The following is a 19,137-nucleotide window of genomic DNA, read 5'->3' on the forward strand; positions in this document are numbered from 1 at the left end:
AACTTTCCTGCAACTACTCCTCAGCATATAAAGAGTAACAGGATCAGTTCCCCAATTCCTCCTCTTCGCCCTCCATGCCTCTAGGACTGTAGTGAGAGCTAAATCTCCATACTCTCACAAAGAGAAGACCCGTGTGGATCTGGAGATCTCCTCTGTTGAAATGAGAGACTGCTCTGTACGACTGTGCTGTAGAACCACAATGACAGGAAACTGAGTAACACTGTACAAAAAACATACAACTCTCTGCACTGTAGTGCTGTGCTGTGACGTCCACAGTGACGCATAACTTATTGACTCAGCAGTGAGCTGAATTTCATGGATTTACAAGCATCTGCAGTCTTCTGTTAGTCCACAGCGCCATCAAGTGGATTCTCTAGTGAATAAATAAAATGAATATGAAACGTCTTTAATTCTACATTGTCAGTAGGAGGAGCTAGAATATGAAACTCAGAATTAGATCACAGACTCCTCAAGATAAAACATGATACTACCACGAAGATCATAGCCAGTTGATGCTGTGCTTTTCATCAACAGCTGGTGCTTATTCTACACATCCTGCCATCTACAATGTTGTTCTGTTCACTTTTACTCTTCTTTGACTTGATAGGTAAGTAATTACATTTTTTCATTTAAAATTTGTGTGATTATGTTTAGGTGTATTTATTTTTCAAATCAAGGAATATAAAGATAATGCACAGCATTTTTATCTTTACACCGCATTTGGAATTAATTAATTCTGCCATGTGGTTTTAAAGTATTAAATGTAATATGTGTTTTATGTTTTACAGGTCTCAGTTCTGAACAGGTATTAATACCCTACACTGATGTAGAAGTGGCTTCAGAAAGGGAAAGAGTTACTCTCTCTTGTAACTACTCCTCTGGTGACACTCTTCAATGGTATCGACAATATCCACAATCAGCACCACAGTTACTGGTTATGGAACATATGATTGCAAAAACACCAGGGTTCTTACTAAATCATGACAAAAAGGCCAAACGTGTGGATCTGGAGATCTCCTCTGCTCAAGTGACATTTTGTACTACTGCGCCTTGGAGTCCACAGTGACAGGAAACACAGAAACACTGTACAAAACCTGACAGCTCACGATAAACTCTTCTTATTCATATTTTAGGGCAGGGGTAGGGCTTAGTCAAGATAATACATTCTCCTTTAAAAAACTATGTTGGAATTCACCCTAACATCTAACCTCAGATACAGTATGGCATTTATCCACACAATTATTTTACTTTCTGCACCCTCGCCTCACTGTAAAATGAATAAAGGGAAAACTTGGGCAGATCTGGAGAGCTCCTTTGCTGAAGGGAAAGACTCTGCTCTGTATTGCTGTGTTGTAATGTCCACAGAGACACATAAGTCACTGACTCAGCAATCAGCAGAATACAGACCTGTCAGTTTGTGGTTTTACAAACATCTGCTTTCTTTTGTTTGACAACAGCGCCATCAAATGGAGTTTCTTGCATAAATACTTTGTCAACTGCTTTCAAATCTATATAACACCTTGTTGTTTGAATCTACATAGTCAGTAGGAGGAGCTAGAGTAGGATTAGATTATGAATCCTCAAGATAAAACACGATACTACCATGATGATTATAGCCAGTTGATGCTGCACTTTTCATCAGCAGCTGGTGCTTATTCTACACATCCTGCCATCTACAATGTTGTTCTGTACACTATTACCCTTCTTTGACTTGATAGGTAAGTAATAACATTTTTATTGAAACTGAGTGTTATTATGTTAAGGTGTATTTATTTTTCAATTCAAATAATATAGAGATGATGCAAGACATGAGGATACATGTTTTTTTCCTTGAAAATATGTTCTCTTTAATCTGCTTTTGAAATTCAATCATTCATGTGTGTGTAGAGTATTACATCATATATAGTATTATGTTTTACAGGTCTCAGTTCTCCACAGGTAATAACACCCTACACTGATGCAGTGCCGGCTTTGGACGGGGACAGAGTTACTCTCTCTTGTAACTACTCCTCTGGAAACTATATTCAATGGTATCGTCATTATCTGAAATCTGCACCACAGTTACTGGTTGTGGGGTATGTGGATATTACACCAGGGTTCACTCTAAATCATGACAAAAAGGCCAAACGTGGATCTGGAGATCTCCTCTGCTGAAGTGATAGACTGCTCTGTACTACTGTGCTCTGAGGCCCACAGTGACAGGAAACCCAGAAACACTGTTAATTAATATGTCCAGAACACTATTGTAGCCAAATCCTGAGGTTAATATCCACATCCCAGACCAATCCTAACCCAAGCCATAACTCAATCCCTAAATCCAGCTTAATTTCTACATTTGTTTTTGTATTTGTATTCATTATGGATCCCCAATAGATGCTGCCATTAATTCACGTTTTCATGATAATGCAGTATACAATGAATGGTCTGGATTAATTCAAAATAAATACATTCGTTTAATGTATATTAAGTACATTAAACAAGGATTGCATTGCACACACAGAAAAAAGTTGGTTGTTCACCACCCCCTGTATTTGGGAATATATGGAGCTTCAACATTTTCTCCAATCAGCACGACTGAAAGATTGCTATAGAGAGAGATATTCAACTCTGCCTGTAAGTCCTTGTTTGTGAGTGCTGTATTCAATTTGACAATTTTAATTCCAAATCCAGACTATATTTGATAGTTGTCAAAAAAAGCTACCAAAAATAGCCATGTTTTTCCTTTTCTGGCAGATGGTAGTTTTGTAGATGACATTAAAACTTCTTAGGGCTGAAATCCCATTAACAGGATTGATATGACAACAGCCAGTGAAAGTGCAGGTCTCCAAATTCAAAACAACAGAAAAATCCTCAAACATACAAGTATTTTTATAGCATTTTAAAGGTAATCCCATCACAGTGTCCGATTTTAAATAAGCTTTACAGCGAAAGCACCACAAACAATTATGTTAGGATGGTAGGTCACCACCAATCACAGAAAAACAGCAATTTTTCCAGCCAAAGAGTGGAGTCACAAAAAGCAGAAATAGAGAGCAAATTAATCACTAACCTTTGATGATCTTCATCAGATGACACTCATAGGACTTCATATTACACAATACATGTATGTTTTGTTCGGTAAAGTTCATATGTATATAAAAAATTCTCAGTATACATTGGCACATTATGTTCAGTAGTTCCAAACACATATGGTGATATTGCAGAGAGCCACATCAATTTACAGAAATACTCATTATAAATGTTGATGAAAATACATGTGTTATACATGGAAATGTAGATAAACTTCTCCTTAATGCAACCACTGTGTCAGATTTTAAAAAGACTTTACGGAAAAAGCAAACCATGCAATAATCTGAGAACGGTGCTCAGACGACAAATACATATTTCCGCCATGTTGGAGTCAATAGAAGTCAAAAATAACATTATAAATATTCACTTACCTTTGATGATCTTCATCAGAATGCACTCCCAGGAATCCCAGGTCCACAATAAATGTTTGATTTGTTCGATAATGTCCATCATTTATGTCCAAATAGCTACTTTTGTTTGCGCGTTTGGTAAACAAAAGAAAACTCACAAAGCGCGTTCACTAGTTGCAGACAAAATGTCAAAAAGTTCCATTACTGTCTGTAGAAACATTTCAAATGATGTATGGAATAAATCTTTAGGATGATTTTAACATAAAACTTCAATAATATTCCAACCGTAGAATTCCTTTGTCTTTAGAAAAGCAAAGGAACGGGAGCTCCCTCTCATGTGAATGCGCATGACTGAGCGTGTGGCTGCTGGCAGACCTCTGACTCATTCCCCTCTCATTCAGCCCGCCTTCTTAGTAGAAGCCTCAAACAAGTTTCTAAAGACGGTTGACATCTAGTGGAAGCCTTAGGAAGTGCAAAATTACCAATATCCCACTGTATCTTCAAAAGGGGCTGAGTTGAAAATCGACCAACCTCAGATTTCCCACTTCCTGGTTGGATTTTTTCTCAGGTTTTTGCCTACCATATGAATTCTGTTATACTCACAGTCATCATTCAAACAGTTTTAGAAATGTCAGAGTGTTTTCTATCCAATACTACTAATAATATGCCTATATTAGCATCTAGGACTGAGGAGCAGGCAGTTTACTCTGGGCACCTCTGGGCACCTTATTCATCCAAGCTACTCAATACTGCCCCCAGCCATAAGAAGTTAATTCTATGGTAGGTGGTGTGAGGGGTGGTACCATCACACTATCCTGCAGCTACACTGGCTCTGAAATCGATCTACAGTGGTATAGTCAGTATCCTAGGTCTAAACCAGAGTTTCATCACCAAATCAGGGTATGTCCAGAAAACTGTCCCTAAGGTCCATACCGACCGTGTGGATCTGGGGATCTCCTCTGCTGAAGTGGCAGACTCTGCTCGTCCTCACTCTACTACTTTCATTTAACTTTTTCAGGATAATCTGAAAAAGGATAATCTGGACATAATGTCACTACTTATCTTTTTGTCTTTTGGAGGTCCTGTAGAACTAACTTTATGCCCTCTACTTGCAGTCGCTGTACTCATAAAATGCAGCAGAACAATCATCTTAAGGAATGCCGAGTTGCAATCTCAGCTTCAGAAGCAATCATTAGGCAAGATCAGTTTCAGTGTACGAAAGGATGAAACAGCATATGTGCCACAAGTAAGTGCATATAGTTGTGTTAAAATGTCTTATGGCTGGGGGGCAGTATTGAGTAGCTTGGATGAATAAGGTGCCCAGAGTAAACTGCCTGCTACTCAGGCCCAGAAGCTAAGATATGCATATTATTAGTAGATTTAGATAGAAAACACTCTAAAACTGTTTCAATGATGTCTGTGAGTATAACAGAACTCATATGGAAGGTAAAAACCTGAGAAAACATCCAACCAGGAAGTGGGAAATCTGAGGTTTGTAGTTTTTCAAGTCATTGCCTTTCGAATATACAGTGTCTATGGGGTCATATTGCACTTCCTAAGGCTTCCACTAGATGTTAACAGTCTTTAGAACCTTGTTTGAGTCTTCTACTCTGAAGTGGGGGCGAATGAGAGCTGTTTCAACCAGAGGTCTGCCAGAGTGGCATGAGCTGATCACGCTCGCTCCCGTGAGAGCGACCTGCGATCCATTGCATTTCTAAAGACAAAGGAATTCTTGCAGATCAGTGGGACGGTAGCATCCCACCTGGCCATCATCCGGTGAAATTGCAGAGCGTCAAATTCAAATTGAAATACTATAAATATTAAACTTTCAGGAAATCACAAGTGCAATACATCAAAATAAAGCTTAACTTGTTGTTAATCCAGCCAAGGTGTCAAATTCCAACAAGGCTTTATGGCGAAAGCAAAACATGCGATTATCTGAGGACAGTGTCCAGCACACAAATGCATAATAAATCATTTTCAAACAGGGAATAACGACACGAAAGTCAGATATAGCCATATAATATATGCCTTACCTTTGAAGATCTTTTTCTGTTGGCACTCCAAAATGTCCCAGAAGCATCACAAATGGTTCTTTTGTTCGATAATGTTCTTCTTTATGTCCCAAAAATGTCAATTTATTTGGCATGTTTGATTTAGAAATACACCGGTTTCAACTCACCCAACATGCCTACAAAGTATCTAATAAGTTACCTATAAACTTGGTCCAAACATTTCAAACAACGTTCCTAATCCTTTCTCAGGTATCCTAAAACGTAAATAATCTATAAAATTTAAGATAGGATAATCTGTTTCCATTACCGAAGAAAAATACCATGAAGCACGCTCCTGTGTACGCGCAATTACAGCCGTACTTCTTCATTCCTCAATAGAAAAACATCAACCAATTTCTAAAGACTGTTGACATCTATTGGAAGCCATAGGAATTGCAACCAGGGCCTTTATAAATCAGGATTCCACATAGTGGAAAACACAATGAGCTCAAATCAGTTCTGTTATACTCACAGCCATTATTCTAACAGTTTTAGAAACTTCAGAGTGTTTTCTATCCACATCTACTAATTATATGCATAACCTAGCTTCTGGGCCTGAGTAGCAGGCAGTTTACTTTGGGCACGCTTTTCATCCGGACGTCAAAATACCGTCCGCTATCCCAAAGAAGTTAACCTCTCGGAGATATGTGGGACGGTAGCGTCCTACCTTGCCAACAGCCAGTGAAATTGCAGGGCGCCAAATTCAAAACAACAGATATCCCATAATTAAAATTCCTCAAACATACAAGCATTTTACCCCATTTTAAAGAAAAACTTGTAAATCCAGCCACAGTGCCCGATTTCAAAAAGAATTTACAACAAAACCACACCAAACGATTGTTAGGTCATCACCTAGTCACAGAAAAAAAACTGCCATTTGTCCAGCCAAAGAGAGGAGTCACAAAAAGCAGAAATCGAGATGAAATGAATCACTAACCTTCGATGATCTTCATCAGATGACACTCATAGGACTTCATGTTACACAATACATGTATGTTTTGTTTGATAAAGTTCATATTTACATCCCAAAATTTGAGTTTCCACTGGCAAGTTATGTTCAGTAGTTCCAAAACATCCGGTGATTTTGCAGAGAGCCACATCAATTTACAGAAATACTCATCATAAACATTGCTGAAAGATACAAGTGTTATGCATGGAATTTTAGATCCACTACTCCTTAACTTCTTGACGCTACCTATCCCGTTAGCGGGATAATTGTCATCAACAACCGCTGAATTGCAGAGCGCCACATTCAAATAATATTACTAAAAATATTTATATTCATGAAATCACAAGTGCAATATAGCAAAACACAGTTTAGCATTTTGTTAATCCACCTGTCGTGTCAGATTTTGAAAATATGCTTTACAGCGAAAGCAATCCAAGTGTTTATGTAAGTTTATCGATCACTAGACAAAACATTATGAACACCTAGCATCAAAGTAGCTTGGTCACGAAAATCAGAAAAGCAATAAAATGAATCGCTTACCTTTGATGATCTTCAGATGTTTTCACTCACGAGACTTCCAGTTACACAATAAATGTTCCCTTTGTTCCATAAAGACAATTTTTATATCCAAAATTCCTCTGTTTGTCTGGCACGTTATGTTCAGAAATCCACAGGCTCGAGCGGTCATGACAATGCAGACGAAAATTCCAAATAGTATCTGTAATGTCCATAGAAAAATGTCAAAAGTGTTTTATAATCAATCCTCAGGTTGTTTTTAAAATATATAATCCATAATATATCACCGGCAATGTCTCTTTTTAACCTGTTGCTTCTACTCGGGACGCTTGCGTCCCAACTAGAGCTCTGGAAATGCAAATGCGCTACGCTAAATGCTAATAGTATTAGTTAAAACTCAAAAGTTCATTAAAATACACATGCAGGGTATCGAATTAAAGCTACACTCGTTGTGAATCCAGGCAACAAGTCGGATTTTTAAAATGCTTTTCGGCGAAAGCATGAGAAGCTATTATCTGATAGCATGCAACACCCCAAAAGACCCACAGGGGACGTAAACAAAATAATTAGCATTTCGGCGTTACACAAACCGCACAATAAAATAGAAAACATTCATTACCTTTCACCATCTTCTTTGTTGGCACTCCTAGATGTCCCATAAACACTATTTGGGTCTTTATTTCGATTAAATCGGTCCATATAAAGCCTAGATATCGTTATATGTAGACTGTGTGATAAACGAAAAAAACATCGTTTCAAAACGTAACGTCATTTTTTAAAATTCAAAAAGTCGACGATAAACTTTCACAAAACACTTCGAAATACGTTTGTAATGCAACTTTAGGTATTAGTAAACGTTAATAAGCGATAAAATTCATCAGGAGGCGATGTAAAGATCATTAGCTGTCCGTCTGGAAAAATGTCCGGCTAGAAACTCAACGAAAATATCCGGTCCTAGACCGGAGGAGATACGGTGTCCTGTATGTGTTTGACCAAGAAAAAACTCTAAGGGAAATGACAAGACTCTAGACACCGTGTGGAAGCTGTAGGTACTGCAACCTCAGTCAATTAATTGTGGTTCACGTTTATCAATGGGTTCAAGTAGCGCATGGATATATTTTCCCATTTTCAGTGATCAGTTTTTCCTGTGCTTTTCGATGTAAATGCCGTTCTGGTAAAGCCACAGCAGTGATTTAACCAGTTTTTTAAACGTCTGAGTGTTTTCTATCCACACAGACTAAGCAAATGCATATACTATATTCCTGGCATGAGTAGCAGGGCGCTGAAATGTTGCGCGATTTTTAACAGAATGTTCAAAAAAGTAGAGGGTCGACTTAAGAGGTTAAGTAGGAGAGGGAGAGTCAATGGTTGCCCAACTGTGTTGCGCAAGCAAAACTCATAGGAACACCCAGCTATCCACCAACGCGATGTTCTCGCTAATTTTTCAAATTAAAGCCTGAAACCATGTCTAAAGACTGTTGACAACTTGAGGAAGCGATAGGAAAAGGAATCTGGTTGATATGCCTTTAGATGGAGCGAAGGCAGGCTATGGAACATGGAGCTTTCAAAATAGAAGCCACTTCCTGGTTTGATTTTCCTCAGGTTTCGCCTGCAATATCAGTTCTGTTATACTCACAGACAATATTTAGACAATTTAGGAAAGTTTAGAGTGTTTTCTATCCTAATCTGTCAATTATATGCATATTCTAGCATATGGGCCTGAGAAATATGCCGTTTACATTGGGAACATTATTTTTCCAAACATAAAAATAGTGGCCCCTAGCTGAAAGAAGTTAACCAATAAAGCAGCTAACCCAACCCAACTCTGGTGTAGCTCCCAGACCCAACCCATCTGTATGTCTACAGTGGAATCTAGTCTTTCTCTCTCTCATTAGCTCCGCTTCCTCTGTCAGTCATGGCGTCTTCAAGTTCACCCATTATGCAGCTGGACCTCACGCGGGAGAACTGTGAACCCACCAAGAAGAGACATGAAAATCTTTATCGCTACAGGTGCTGTAAGGAGTACTGTGTGTGGACCAGACCAACGCTGGCTTCAACACCCCCGCCTGGTGTATCTTGATGTACACTCAATTTCCAGAATTCAGCCCATTCCCTCTGTTATCTCCTGCTGCTCATGTGCTGCTTTCACCTGAGGATATACATACTGCAATGCATGGGTCATTTCCTGAAAACATAGACTCTCCCATTATGGCAAGATCACTAATTTTACACCTGAATAACAGCCCCTGGTATTTCCATCGGTGTCCCAGTTACCAGCTACCAAGCCATTTGACCTTAATTTATGAGCCCCCACAGATCTCCACCCCAGTCACATTCCATCCCACTTAACAGCCCTATGTAAACATTCTATCTCAAACACAGGCCTCATGTGTACCTCGCCTCCTGCTACAGATACATTTGCGCATATATCATTCCATCTAACCCATAACACAATAGTCACTACTCCTAATGCACTTCTAAAGTTATAAACATACTAAATCATTCTCACATCAATTAGTCAATATAGATCAGTCCCTCCTTTGTAATAATGATCACTCTTATGTTCCACGAAACCTAAAAACATTTTTACTTAAACAGGAAAGAGAAAATGTACATATTTAATAATTTCACACCACCCTTGATGCGACTAAAACTGGGGAAAGATTCATCCATCCGTTACATTCTATGCCCATGTGATACTGGTTTCCATACCCGTCTCCTTCATTTTCATGTGTGTTAACGCAAAACACAGACTCTGCCTTGTATGCAATTAATTGTACCGTATCATCCAGCAATCTCTGTGTTGATGCGTTTTGAAATTAAAATTCTGATGACATGGTAAAAAAAATACAAAAAAATACAAAAACTTAATGTTTCTACCAAGCTGTCATCCAGTGAGTTCTCAAATAACCTCCCTGTCAGAGGACACCTACATATAATGTTTCTAGAGCCTCCCTAGGCCTAATAAATCTGAGCAGTAACCCCACCCCTCACCGTTAGATAGCAACTCTCATTCGCTGTATCCAAATCATAACCGAAACATTTTATACATTATCCAACTCAAATTTAGAATGACAGTCCTTTGTGCTTTTCTTTGAGTATGACTTGAATTCAAGCTTCTCAACCTAGCACACATCATCCTAGTTAGAATGTAAATGTATAAACAGGACATTTTATTGCCGGTAATAACTCTTCTCATGACAACACCCCTTTGTCCCTGTTTTCCTGTTGTGAGGTGCATGGTAATGAAAGATTGGTATTTCAATGCATTCTTAGTCTAAATTGTTTGCAGTGTGTAGATCTTCCTCGATACCACCACCCCTCCTCCTGGCACTTCCTCCTTCCCAACGGCACATATCTATGTAAGACTTGCCTGTCACATTTGATGGCCCTTGGTAATGTCTTGATTTTAATACCAAGTAATCAGTTTTTCCCACATACACGAGTTTCACCTGAGCCACTACCACCATTCTGTCTGGTTCATTTCTCCCACAATGTTATCTCTTTCCATGCTCACTCCACATGTGAGGTCTCAGGACTCAGATTGGATTGTTAACTTCTTTGGGACTGGGGGGCAGTATTGAGTAGCTTGGATGAGTAAGGTGCCCAGAGTAAACTGCCTGCTACTCAGGCCCAGTTGCTAAAATACGCATATTATTAGTATATTTGGATAGAAAACACTCTGAAGATTCTAAAACTGTTTTAATGATGTCTGTGAGTATAACAGAACTCATATGGCAGCTAAAAACCTGAGAAAAAAATCCAACCAGGAAGTGGGAAATCTGAGGTGTGTAGTTTTTCAAGTCAATGCCTATCGAATATACAGTGTAGACATATGGGGTCATATTGCACTTCCTAAGGCTTCCACTAGATGTCAACCTTCTTTAGAACCTTGTTTGATGCTTCTACTGTGAAGGAGGGGGGGAATAAGAGCTGAATGAGTCAGGGCTCTGCCAGAGTGCCATGAGCTGATCATGCGCGCTCACGTGAGAGCGACCTGCGTTCCATCGCATTTCTACAGACAATGGAATTCTCAGATGGGAATATTATTGAAGAGTTATGTTAAAAACATCCTAAAGATTGATTCTGTACATCGTTTGACATGTTTATACGAACTGTAATATGACTTTTCGTCTGAACTTTCGCCTGGACTTTCCCGCGCCTCGTGAGTTTGGATTGTGTACTAAACACGTGAATTAAAGAGGAGGTATATGGACATAAATTATGGACTTTATCGAACAAATCAAACATTTATTGTGGAACTGGGATTCCTGGGAGTGCATTCTGATGAAGATCATCAGAGGTAAGTGAATATTTATAATGCTATATCTGACTTCTGTTGACTCCACAACATGGCGGATATCTGTATGGCTTGTTTTGTTGTCTGAGCGCTTTACTCAGATTATTGCATGGTGTGCTTTTTCAGTAAAGTTTTGTTGAAATCTGACACAGCGGTTGCATTAATGCATCATATGAAAGGATAGATGTTGGGGTAATTGTACTCTGCCAATCAGGTGATGTGCCTATCAGGTGGCAATGGAGGAGATGGGGAACAAAGTGAAAATGACATGGCTTGGGAACACCTCTCGGATCCTGGGGCCGGAAAGGGGAAGACTGGGCGAAAGCTTAAGGTGGCTTTTTAGGGCTTTCATTGTTGTGGAATGCAGCAGAAAGTATCCTGGAGGCATTGAGTCAGGTGAAGAGAGAGTGGGAATTGTCATGGTCTCAGACTTTGGGTTTCCATGCATAAATCATTATGCATAGCTTACCACATTGTGAATACTGTTATGTTTTGTGTTTATTTTTGCTTTTCAAGTCTTGTGCTATCATTCTCTTAGGAACCAGAAGAGGAACACTGAACTGGAAGAAGTCAACAGATCCATTGGACACGTTATTATCAGTGTACTATGAGAAATGGAAATAAGAGTGTGCATGGTGTGACTATAGAACAGAGGCCTTAAGTCTCTGAGTTTGTAAACCTCAATGTTAATCATGTTTTATCCTTTGTTCATGTTTTGTTATCCTACTGTAAGTTGAACAGTAGGAAGCTATTGTTCAAGAGGGGGGACTGTTGGGTTCTGAGAATATGAAATATACTTATTCATGTCACTGGGGGAGAGAGGGTAATGTATAACGTTTACATTATGTCAGGATATGTTATTGTTAGCTATCAGGCATCTTATGGTAGGGATCCTCTGGGACGAGAAGAGACACAGTCTGGTACCAGTCCCCATGACAGCCTTGAGTTGGGGAGGAGTGGGCACTTTGGGGCAGAAGTCAGGTCAGATGAAGTGAGGAAGAACAGATATCACTAAGGTTATTTATAGCAACAGAGATGCATTGGTTGTTTAGGGGTGTAGGAGGAGACTCAGCATAGGAGATAGAGTTAAATATCAATGCTTGTGTGAAATGTCGTTGTCTACTGCAGCTGTATTAACCCTCTGGGAAGAATAAACTTGGTTTGAGCTTTCATAGTGTCCGTTGAGTTTTTATTCTGAGAATTAAAACAACAGTAACAACAGCAACAACAGTAAATGTTAATTATCTCCAGTGATACAGAAAGTACACTGGATGAGCATCCCAATTCCTCCTCCTCAGAGACACTGTAAATCTGCTTGTAGTGGGAGCTACTCATCCATACCCAAGAATGGCTGCTAAACTGAACAATGAGAGAACCTGTGTGGACCTGGAGCTCCACACAGGTTTCTGTAGTGATAGACACCACTGTGCCCTGGAGCCCACAGCAACAGGAAACACTGTTCAGAAACTGCTATCTATTCAAGAGGAGGAGCTAAGCTAAGCAGACCACATGGGGATATCATTTAGTTTGTTACAGGGGAGAGATACCTCAGTGTTACTGAGAGAGCTGCTGAACTTCAACCATCATGTTCCTCTTTCCACTTTTATTCATTTCTGCACTTGTTGGTGAGTTTTCTCAATGTTCGTTTAATCAAGGTTCCAAATTAAGAGTAACGCTTATAGTGTGCTGCAGTTTGAAACGTTAGTAAATAATGATGGTGGAGATGGATTTTTTCAAATACCTTAAGCATGAACAGAGTCCAGTACTCAGATTCAATCTCTTTTTCAGGTGTCAGTTACCACGATGAAATTCAACCAACAGAAAAGATAATGCATGGTGACAAAGGAGGTTTTGTTACACTGTCTTGCAACTACTCTGGTTCACCATACAACCTCCAATGGTATCGTCAGTATCCCAGATCAGCTCCCAAATTCCTTCTCCTCACTACAGTCTCCTCAAACCCCTCTGTAGTGAACGCTACTCCTCCGTACCCACATCTGTCTATTAAACTGAATAAGGAGAGAACCCGCCTGGATCTGGAGATCTCCTCTGCTGATGTAACAGACTCTTCTCTGTACTATTGCGCCTTGCAGCCCACATTGATAGGAAATTGAGAAACACTGTACAAAAACCTGACAGCTCATGATAAGCTTACTACTGCAGGTTAAAAAAAATCTCCAGCAAAACAATTATTTTCCTTTGTGTACCGACATATTAGTAAATTACTGTATTCTTGTAATTCTTTTAACTACATTTTTTTAGGTTAATGTATAGTTTATTTGTATTATTGGATTTTAGAGTAAATACCAAGATCATTCCTTATTTCAAATACATCTACCTTGTGATTTATCCAACACCTCCTCACATTTGTAGGTGACAGTTTTCTCCAGACCATCCAGCCAAACCAACATGAAGTATATGGAGAGGAGGGTAGTAATGTTCAACTTTCCTGCAACTGCTCCTCTGCATACAGTGTACTGTGGTATAAACAGTATCCAGGATCAGTTCCTCAATACCTTCTGCTCATCCATCATGCCTCTAGGACTGTAGTGAGAGCTAAACCTCCATACCCTCGCATCCCTGTTAAACTGAACAAAGAGAAGAACTGTACAGATCTGGAGATCTCCTCTGTTGAAGTGAAATACTCTGCTCTGTGCTACTGTGTTGTGACGTCCACAGTGACAAATTATTTATTGACTCAGCAGTGAGCGGAAATGAATGGATTTACAAGCATTTGATTTCTTCTGTTACACCACAGTGTTATCAAGTGGAGTCTCTAGTGAATAAATCAAATGTACATATCATTGTTTCTACATTGTCAGTAGGAGGAGCTAGGGTATACAACTCAGGATTAGATTATGAATCCTCAAGATAAAATATGATCATAGCCAGTTGATGCTGTGCTTTTTGTCAGCAGCTGGTGCTTATTCCACACATCCTGCCATCTACAATGTTGTCCTGTTCACTATTACTCTTCTTTGACTTGATAGGTTTAAACTGAGTGTGATAATGTTAATCTTTTGCGTGTAGGGGGCAGTATTTTTGTTTTTGGCTAAAAAACGTACCCATTTGAAACTGCCTATGTCTCAGTCCCAGAAACGAGAATATGCATATAATTGTCAGATTAGGATAGAAAACACTCTAACGTTTCCAAAACTGTAAAATTATTGTCTGTGAGTATAACAGAACTGATATTGCAGGCGAAAACCTGAGGAAAATCCAATCAGGAAGTTCCTCTTATTTTGAAACCTCTCTGTTCCTATGCATGCCTATCCTCCATTTAAAGGAATATCAACCAGATTCATTTTTCTATGGCTTCCCTAAGGCGTCAACAGTCTTTAGACATAGTTTCAGGTTTTTATTTTGAAAAATGAGTGTGAAAGACCACATTGCGTAAGTGGATAGGTGGGGGCTCTCAGAGTGAGTTTTGCGCTACAGAGTAAAGTGGCCATTGTTTCTCCCGGTGTTTTTGAAAAACCTACACACCAGGTTGATATATAATCGAATATATATTTTAAAAACAACCTGAGGATTGATTATAAAAAACATTTGACATGTTTCTGTGGACATTATGGATATTATTTGAAATATACATCTGCGTTGTCGTGACCGCTCTTTCCTGTGGATTTCTGAACATAATGGGACAAACAAACAGAGGTATTTTGGGTATAAAAATAATCTTTATGGAACAAAAGGAACATTTGTTGTGTAACTGGGAGTCTCGTGAGTGAAAACATCTGAAGATCATCAAAGGTAAACGATTAATTTGTTTGCTTTTCTGATTTTCGTGACCTAGCTACCTAATGCTTAGTGTACAAAATGTTATGTTGTGCTATCGATAAATTTACACAAACGCTTGAATTGCTTTCGCTGTAAAGCATAATTTCAAAATTTGAGACGACAGGTGGATTAACAAAAGGCTAAGCTGTGCTTTGCAATATTGCACTTGTGATTTCTTGAATATGAATATTTTTTTGTAATATTATTTGACTGTGGCACTATGCTATTCAGCGGTTGCTGCCGAAAATGATCCTATTAACAGGATGGGTAGCGTCAAGAAGTTAAGGTGTATTTATTTTTCAAATCAATTATTACAAAGCCAATACATGATATATGTACGAATGTCTTTAACTTTGAAAATGGTTTCTCTTAAACTGCATTTGATTTTCATTTAATCTATCATTTGCTTTAAAAAAAAGTGTTAGATTATATATAGTATTATGTTTTACAGGTGTCAGTTCTGAACAAGTATTAACACCCTACACTGATGTAGAAGTGTCTTCAGAAAGGGACAGTTACTCTCTCTTGTAACTACACCTCTTCTGATAACGTTCTTCTATGATATCGACAATATCCCAAATCAGCACCACAGTTACTGGTTAAGGAGTATGAAGCTATTACACCAGGGTTCACTCTAAAGCATGACAAAAAAGCCAAACGTGTGGATCTGGAGATCTCCTCTGCTGAAGTGACAGACTCTGCTCTCTACTACTGTGCCCTGATGGCCATTGTGACAGGAAACCCAGAAACACTGCACAACCCCCCCATTCTCCCCAGTAGAGGGAATGAGAAATGCAGTATCACTGAAGAGAGGACAAATGAGAGGAGAGGAGAGATTGAGTATTTTTAGAGCAACTGTACTTTGGGGTGGAGCTTGTAGCGAAACTAAGCAGGAATGATCAACAGAAAACATTTGCAGATTCATTTGGTTCGGAGTTTTCAGGTTCTGTTGTGCTATTAGTCAGTTTGACTTCCAACCATAGCCATGTTGTTCATCTGGTCAATTATTACGTTCTCAGTAATAGGTAAGTTATGGCTTTCAAAGTAGTGTCATGTTTTCTGTTAAGAAAATTACAACAATACCATTTAATTTTAATAAAATAATTTCTCATTGTTCATCTCTTCCCATTTACAGGTGGCAGTTATGAGCAGACTATAGAGCCAAACCAACATGAAGTGTATGCAGAAGTGGGTAGTAATGTTCTTCTTTCATGCAACTACTCCTCAGCAGACAGTCTACTATGGTATAAACAGTCTCCAGGATCACCTCCCCAATACCTTCTGCTCATCCAGCACTACACTGGGACTGAAAATAGAGATGATTCTCTTGACTCTCGCTTATCTGGTAAACTGAACAAAGAGAAGACCCGTGTGGATCTGGAGATCTCCTCTGCTGAAGAGACAGACTCTGCTATGTACTACTGTGCTCTGAAGCCCACAGTGACAGGAAACCCAGAAACACTGTACAAAAACCTAACATCGCCTGAGAGAGTTTCTACACTGTAGTTACAGGTTTCATTTGACAATAGCGCCATCAAGTGGAGTCAATATGCAGCCATTATATTGTGTCAAGAGGAGGAGCTTAGTTTTACAAATTATGTGTCATGAGAGGAACTGAGTGAATGTTCCAAGAGAAGATCATTTAACAGAGAAGTCTCTGTCTCACACCCAGTCACTATGATGCTGCTCTTTTCAGTCTTGTTTTTGTGCACTTATAGGTAAGAATTCCCTGTCATTAACTGAATGTGTACAAACAGAATGTACAATGTTCAGCATTCATTACAATATGGTATTATAAATATCAAGTGGTAATATACTTTGAAACACCAAGTGTGGATATATTGTACGCTGTCTAAATTTACTCAGTGATCCATATTTTCTTTTTTACAGGACATAATTACTCCAGATTTAGTGGATGTTATGGAGGGTAGTAGTGTTAAACTCTCCTGTAGATACAACAGCTCATTAACCAACAGTCTGTTATGGTACCTCCAGCAACCTGGATCCTCTCTACAGTTCCTCATTCTGGACTTCTCTGGGATCATAACCAACACTGATAGTACAAAATGGACCCTCACACATGAAAAAGAGGAAAACCGTGTGGATCTGGAGATCTCCTCTGCTGAAGTGACAGACTCTGCTCTGTAATACTGTGCACTGAAGCCCACACTGACAGGAAACCCAGATACACAGTAGAAAAACTGATCTTGACCAGTGGTGTAAAGGAATTAAGTTAAAATACTGTAAAGTACTACTTAATGAGTTTTTGGGGTTTACTTTCTTTTTTATATTTTTGACAATACTTTTACTTCACTACATTCAGAATTTTGTATTCTGAATGTAAATCCGAGATACCAAATGTGTGTAGAGGGTAGTTTTGCTGTCCTGCTACTCCTCAACATACAGTCTTTTGTGGTATAAACAGGGTCAGCTCCCCAATTCCTCCTCTTCATCCGTCATGACTCCATATTCTCACCTCACTTTTAAACTGAACAAAGATCTTGAGATCTCCTCTGCTGAAGTGAGACTTTGCTCTGTACGACTGTACTGTAGAGCCCACATTGACATGAAACAGAGAAACACTGTACAAAAACTATACGACAGTCTGCACTGTACTGCTGTGATATGACATCCACAGTGCTTCAAAACTTATTGACTCAGCAGTGAGATCAATTTTATGGATTTACAACATCTGCTGTATTCTGTTAGACCACAGTGTCATCAAGTGGAGTTTCTAGTGAACAAATCAAATGTTTATGAAAGATCTTTGATTCTACATTGCCAGTAGGAGGAGCTAGAGTATTAAACTCAGGATTAGATTATGAATCCTCAGGAACAAACATGAAACTACCATGAAGAACATTGCCAGTTGATGCTGTGCTTTTCATCACCAGTTGGTGCTTATTCTACACATCCTGGCATCTACAATGTTGTTCTGTTCACTATTACTCTTCTTTGACTTGAAAGGTAAGTAATTACATTTTCATTCAAACTGAGGGTGATTATGTTTAGGTGTGTTTACTTTTCAAATCAAAGATTAAAGACAAGGCACAACATGAGGATGCATGTTTTTATATATATATATATATTTACTGCATTTGAAATTAATTACATTTTCAATGTGGGTTTTACAGGTCTCAGTTCTGAACAGGTATTAACACCCTACAGTGATGTAGAAGTAGCTTCAGAAAGGGACAGAGTTACTCTCTCTTGTAACTACTCCTCTGGTGACACTCTTCAATGGTATCGACAATATCCCCATTCAGCACCACAGTTACTGGTTAAGGAGTATGTGGATATTACACCAGGGTTTACTCTAAATCATGACAAAAAAGCCAAACGTGTGGATCTGGAGATCTCCTCTGCTGAAGTGACAGACTCTGCTCTGTACTACTGTGCCCTGGAGCCCACAGTGACAGGAGACCTGCCAACACCGTTCAAAAACTGCTATCTATTCAAGAGGAGGAGCTAAACTAAGCAGACCACATGGGGATATCATTTAGTCTGTCACAGAGGAGTGGTACCTCAGTGTTACTGAGAGAGCTGCTGAACTTCAACCATCATGTTCCTCTATCCACTTTTATTCATTTCTGCACTTGTTGGTGAGTTTTCTCAATGTTCATTATAGCCACTGTTCAAACAAGGTTCAAAATTAAAGAGTAACACCGATAGTGAGCTGCAGTTCGAAACGTCAAAATCCATTGACAATGTTTGTAATGGCATGGTCTCAGAGAATTTTGTATTCTAAATGTAAATCCGAGATACCAAATTTGTATGATATGTTATGAATTACAATTTGTATTTTAACCATCTGTCTTCTGTAACCATACCAAACATAACATCTTACTTTTTTCACTGTCCCGGACTAACATTTACTATGTTACGTCTAGTCTATGAGATCAGGCTGTGTAAAAAGCTGTCATATCACAGAGCGGTAGTGAACCTATTCCCGATAAGAAATAATCATCCACAACGTCCCGGCCATCAACTGAACTGATCATAACAAGCCTAACCCTGACAGACTCATCTCTCTACTACTGTGCTCTCAGGGATTGTTATAACCAGTGTTGTTATACCAAGTGATACATATAAGACCCTGTACAAAAACCTGCAGAACAA

The 19,137-nt window shown here is 39.0% G+C and overlaps 1 long non-coding RNA gene and 1 gene segment (V, D, J or C); both read left to right on the plus strand.

The window, feature by feature from the left end:
* Positions 1-519: 519 nt before the first annotated feature.
* Positions 520-18,585, plus strand: LOC115114393 (T cell receptor alpha variable 40-like). The segment is given in 3 exon segments: positions 520-607; positions 789-998; positions 18,354-18,585. Coding segments are annotated over 3 exon segments (387 nt in total).
* LOC135565774 (uncharacterized) lies at positions 8,633-12,408 on the plus strand. The gene is made up of 2 exons (XR_010461850.1): positions 8,633-11,634; positions 11,777-12,408. It is a non-coding gene; the product is annotated as an uncharacterized LOC135565774 (long non-coding RNA).
* Positions 18,586-19,137: the final 552 nt, after the last annotated feature.

This window comes from Oncorhynchus nerka, linkage group LG9b, assembly GCF_034236695.1.
Source record: "Oncorhynchus nerka isolate Pitt River linkage group LG9b, Oner_Uvic_2.0, whole genome shotgun sequence".
In the NCBI taxonomy this organism is placed as follows: domain Eukaryota; kingdom Metazoa; phylum Chordata; class Actinopteri; order Salmoniformes; family Salmonidae; genus Oncorhynchus; species Oncorhynchus nerka.